Genomic DNA, 5,483 nt, shown 5'->3' on the forward strand with positions numbered 1-5,483 from the left:
GCACATCCACCACCATCAGGAGCCACAGCAGCAGCCGCCGGGGCTTCAGTGCCGGCTCAGCCAGGCTCCCTGGGGTCAGCCGCTCTGGCTTCAGCAGCGTCTCCGTGTCCCGCTCCAGGGGCAGTGGTGGCCTGGGTGGCGCATGTGGAGGAGCTGGCTTTGGCAGCCGCAGTCTCTATAGCCTTGGGGGCTCCAAGAGGATCTCCATTGGAGGGGGCAGCTGTGCCATCAGTGGCGGCTATGGCAGCAGAGCTGGAGGCAGCTATGGCTTCGGTGGTGCCGGGAGTGGATTTGGTTTTGGTGGTGGAGCTGGCATTGGCTTTGGTCTGGGTGGTGGGGCCGGCCTTGCTGGTGGCTTTGGGGGCCCCGGCTTCCCCGTGTGCCCCCCTGGAGGCATCCAAGAGGTCACCGTCAACCAGAGTCTCCTGACACCTCTCAACCTACAAATCGACCCCACCATCCAGCGGGTGCGGACTGAGGAGCGCGAACAGATCAAGACCCTCAACAACAAGTTCGCCTCCTTCATCGACAAGGTGAGCCAGGGCCATGCTCTCAGGGGGACATCTCTCTCATGGGACATGTCTCTCATGGGACACCTCAGGGTCCCCAGACTAGAGGAAAGAAGTGGACTCAGCCCAGCTCTGTAGAGGGTGCAGGTGGCTCCTGAAGCACAGCAGGCAGCAGGGATAGGCATCACTCCCCCATGGGATCTCCGGGGTGGTCCTCACTCCTGCCTAGCCAGAGCTCTAACTTTTCATGACCCTGAAGCACAGATGAGGCCCTCAGAGAGTGGAGTAGGTTAAGTCTTCCCTCTGAAGTGTCTAAGAGATTACAGAGAAAATGCCCGGAGTATACGGGCTGGTAAATTACACTCTGGGGTCTGAGTAAGAGGAAAAACACTTTAGAAAGAAAAGGAAAAAATAATCTGGCTGGATTAAGAAAAAAGGACATAGAAACAACTATAAAACATGGAGAAATGCTAAATAATTTTAAAAACAGAGAATGACCATAACAGCAGGGGATTTGAGAGGAGACACCCCGCTAAATGGAAAATTAAACTGGAATCTAATCATAACATCTAATATCCCTCCTAACTGAGGTCCTATCAGTGATAAAAACTGTGTGCAATATATCAGGTAAATAGTATTTTTAAACTAGATTTGTGATGGTGCTTGGAAAAAGAAAAAGAATAAATGTTGAAACTCACTGATGTGGTCAATAGCTTAAGGCATGAAGACCTCAATGGTCCATGGGACAATTTCTCTAGTGAGATTGGTGGGGTGCAAAGGAAAAGGGGTTGGGGGAGCAGAGCTCAGCCTGAGCCCCCCTACATGGCACTGTAGTAGCCCAGCACCATGGGGACCTCCCAGACCTGCCAGGAAACCTGGTACCAGACACTTCTTTCTTCCTTCCTTTGCCTGGAAAATGACCAGCTTGCCTCCCCTCCAGGTGCGGTTCCTGGAGCAGCAGAACAAGGTTCTGGAAACCAAGTGGACCCTGCTGCAGGAGCAGGGCCCCAAGTCCGTGAGGCAGAGCCTGGAGCCGTTGTTCGAACAGTACATCAACAACCTCAGGAGGCAGCTGGACAGCATCGTCGGGGAACGCGGCCGCCTGGACTCGGAGCTCAGAGGCATGCAGGACCTGGTGGAGGACTTCAAGAACAAGTGAGTTAAACAGCAGAAACGGACTCAGCTTCATGCAGCACACACTTCAAGACTATTGGATGACCAGGACCAGATGTGGGCAGGATTCTCAGCAACCCATGTCCATGGAAACAAAAAGCAGGAATTATTGCCTATGAAATAATCCAAAAGAGGTCTGGAACAGGGACTCATGCCTCCAAGCCCGACCCACTGGGAGGCCAAGGCAGGCAGAACGCTTGAGCTCAGGAGTCTGAGACCAGGCTGGGCAAAATGATAAAACTCCTGTCTCTACCTAAAATACATTGACAAAAACAAACAAATAAACAAAAACAAAAAAGAAAAAGACACCAAAAGAAAAAAAGGGGAAGATAGGTTAGAAAAAATAAAAATTATCTTTTCAGCTTTTTGTGGTATCAAAGCTCAATTTGGATATAATCCATTTATGAAAACAATTGACCCTCAAGCTGACTTCCTGTCCCATCTTCCCTACTAGCTTAATTATGTATTACCCTTTTTTTTTTTTTAGATATGAAGATGAAATCAACAAGCGCACAGCAGCAGAGAATGACTTTGTGACTCTGAAGAAGGTGAGCAGATGAAGCCCGGGGTTCAAACAGGTTTAGAAGGGGAGAAGTGGCTCCATGTCCCTGCTCACCTGGGAAAGGAGAATTGGTAGGGGAACTAGAAGATGGGTAGATTGGAAAGGTGCGCTCAGGTAACTCCAGGTTGTTGGCTCTTTCCCCAGGACGTGGATGCTGCCTACATGAACAAGGTTGAACTGCAAGCCAAGGCAGACACCCTCACAGACGAGATCAACTTCCTGAGAGCCTTGTATGAGGCAGTAAGCATCTCCACCGTCCTTCTATTTCCTCTGATGGGGTCTGCAAAGGGGAGAAGATGTCTCGGGCTGGGTATCTCTGAGTGTCAGAAGTGAATTTGATCTTCTGGCCTTCTGTTCCGCAGGAGCTGTCCCAGATGCAGACCCACGTCTCAGACACGTCCGTGGTGCTGTCCATGGACAACAATCGCAACCTGGACCTGGACAGCATCATCGCCGAGGTCAAGGCCCAATACGAGGAGATCGCTCAGAGGAGCCGGGCTGAGGCTGAGTCCTGGTACCAGACCAAGGTGAGCAGGGAGTGGGCAGCCGCTGAGGAATCCCTGTGTCCCACCCTGAATGCCAGAGGACTGCAGACTTCACGGGGGACATCCCCTGACAGGAATCTGGGGTTCTCTCACAGGATGTGCGCCCTGCACTATTAGAGTAGATACTTATGGAGCTTACACCCAAGTCAAGGAGGAAAAAGAACCCAATGCAGGGGGAAAGCTGCCATAGACAAGGGCCTAGTCCTCTCTGCCTTTAGCTTGTCCTGATTGCTGACTTTTAGAAAATGGTACAGAACATTTCTACTCCCTCCCTAAGGAAACTGGGCAGGCAGTGGTGCCATAATGAGAAGGGTCTGTAACTCCAGGGTTTGGTATCCAGCAACCACCTAACATCACCTTTTCCTCAAGTTTCTTGAGGAGAAGCCATTAGGTTCAAGTTTAACACATGCTTCATACAGAAGTGAAAGTCATCACTCCCTGTAAGAGCATGTAGACACTGTCTCTCTCTCCACCTCTGCACTGCAGTACGAGGAGCTGCAGGTGACAGCGGGCAGGCACGGGGACGACCTGCGCAACACCAAGCAGGAGATTTCTGAGATCAACCGCATGATCCAGAGGCTGAGATCCGAGATCGACCACGTCAAGAAGCAGGTACGGTGAGGGGCAATGGAGGAGAAAAACATTTTCTTTTCAGGTTATCAGGCAGTTATCCACGATTATATTTGTGAAAATCCCCTGGAACTCACCAAAACCAGGGAGAGGAGGCTATGCAGTTCCTACCCCTAGTCAGTACCCCCTGGCTAGAAGACATGGATCCTACCTAGGGCATGACACAAACATGTGAGAGAACAAATCGTGAGGCTCAGAGCTGCAGAAACATGGCCTAGAGCAGGGGTGTCCAGGCTCGTGGCTTTCCTTGGCCACAGCAGAACAAGAAGTGTCTTGAGCCACACATAAAATACGCTAACACAAACGATAGCCGATGAGCTAAGAAAGCAAAACAAAACAAAACCCTCTCGTAATGTATTAAGAAAGTTTAAGAATTTAACTTAAATTCTTAAGTTGAGCTGCATTTAAAGCCATCCTTGGCTGCATGCGGCCCGTGGGCTGCAGGTTGAACAAGCTTGGTCTAGAAGAATTGGATGTGTTTCCATAGGAAGACTGACCTGAGAACTGCAAAGGAACAAATTGAAAAGGAAAAGGGCAGACAAGAAAGCAGAAGGAAGATTGTTTCAAATCTGCTCAAGACTCAAGGTGAAAGAGAGAGTAGAGGAAGGACAGAGGACAAAGAAAACTGCTGTCCAAGTAGATGAGAGTTTCTGAGGGGAGGAAGGCAAGGTCTCAGCAGTCTCATGTGGCAACTCATCGCCTTGCTTCAGGATGGACTTAATTATGTGTATGTTAGTGTGGCATCCATACAAGGTAATCATAAGCGGCCTCGGTTTGACTATGGCAACCACAATCCAAACAAACTAGCAGGTCCATATCTTGCAGTGTCTGTGTCCACCACAGTGTCTGTGTCCACCACAGTGTCTGTGTCCACCACAGTGTCTCCTATTAGTAAATATCCACATTCTCCAGCACAGTGATTCACAAAAACGGTTTTGAGTTTTTGTCAAATGGACCAGACTGGACAAAACCTGCAAAATGAAAAGACAATAGACAAGAAGAGTCAGAGCTCATTCACCATCAATTCTGAGTTCCTGGCCCCTTCTTCACCAGAAAAGAACCTGCCAGGGTTAGTCTCCTCTGGAAGACCAGATGACAAGTTCTTTCTATTCCTTTCCCCTCCTAGTGCGCCAACCTGCAGGCTGCCATTGCTGATGCTGAGCAGCGTGGGGAGATGGCACTCAAGGATGCCAAGAACAAGCTGGAGGGGCTGGAGGACGCCCTGCAGAAGGCCAAGCAGGACATGGCCCGGCTGCTGAAGGAGTACCAGGAGCTGATGAACGTCAAGCTGGCCCTGGACGTGGAGATCGCCACCTACCGCAAGCTGCTGGAGGGCGAGGAGTGCAGGTGGGTAACCGACACGACCTCCTCCAACAGCTGAGTCCATCTTCAAGGTGCCTGGCACGGAGCACAACTTTAGGGCGCGCTGCCCATGGCCGTAATCGCTCTTCTTGGGAGAAAACTAAAAGAGCAGTTTCCCATGGACTCTTCTGCCCACTGAGGCTTCCCACGCTGGTCCAGGAAAGGGCTCTCTGAGGTCTCACCCTCCTTGTGTTCCTCCCCGCAGGCTGAATGGCGAAGGCGTTGGACAGGTCAACATCTGTAAGTACCTCTGCTTGCCCTTCTCCCCTGCCCTTGCACTCCTCTCACTGGGCTCAGGCTGGCGGGATGAGCTCACTGTGGCTTCCCGTGTCCTTGTCCCCTCCCCTCCACAGCCGTGACACAGTCCACCGTCTCCAGCGGCTATGGCGGCGCCAGCGGTGTCGGCGGTGGCTTAGGCCTGGGCGGAGGCAGCAGCTACTCCTATGGCAGTGGTCTTGGCGTTGGAGGCGGCTTCAGTTCCAGCAGCGGCAGAGTCATTGGGGGTGGCCTCAGCTCCGTCGGAGGTGGCAGTTCCACCATCAAGTACACCACCAGCTCCTCCTCCAGCAGGAAGAGCTACAAGCACTGAAGTGCTGCCGCCAGCTCTCGGTCCCGCAGTCCTCAGGCCCCTCTCTGGCTGCAGAGCCCTCTCCTCAGGTTGCTTGTCCTCTCCTGGCCTCCAGTCTCCCCTGCTCTCCCAGG

At 51.9% G+C, this 5,483-nt stretch overlaps 1 protein-coding gene across 1 annotated transcript; it reads left to right on the forward strand.

Moving 5' to 3' along the window:
• Positions 1–5: 5 nt before the first annotated feature.
• Positions 6–5,483, forward strand: LOC116547765 (keratin, type II cytoskeletal 6A; the record flags this gene model as incomplete). The annotated part of the gene is made up of 9 exons (XM_032273596.1): positions 6–533; positions 1,450–1,664; positions 2,170–2,230; positions 2,389–2,484; positions 2,607–2,771; positions 3,276–3,401; positions 4,546–4,766; positions 4,987–5,021; positions 5,135–5,483. Coding segments are annotated over 9 exons (1,683 nt in total), but the record flags the coding sequence as incomplete, so codon positions are not given.

Source organism: Sapajus apella, unplaced genomic scaffold (genome assembly GCF_009761245.1).
Source record: "Sapajus apella isolate SASKATOON/1434 unplaced genomic scaffold, GSC_monkey_1.0 scaffold4567, whole genome shotgun sequence".
Lineage (NCBI taxonomy): Eukaryota > Metazoa > Chordata > Mammalia > Primates > Cebidae > Sapajus > Sapajus apella.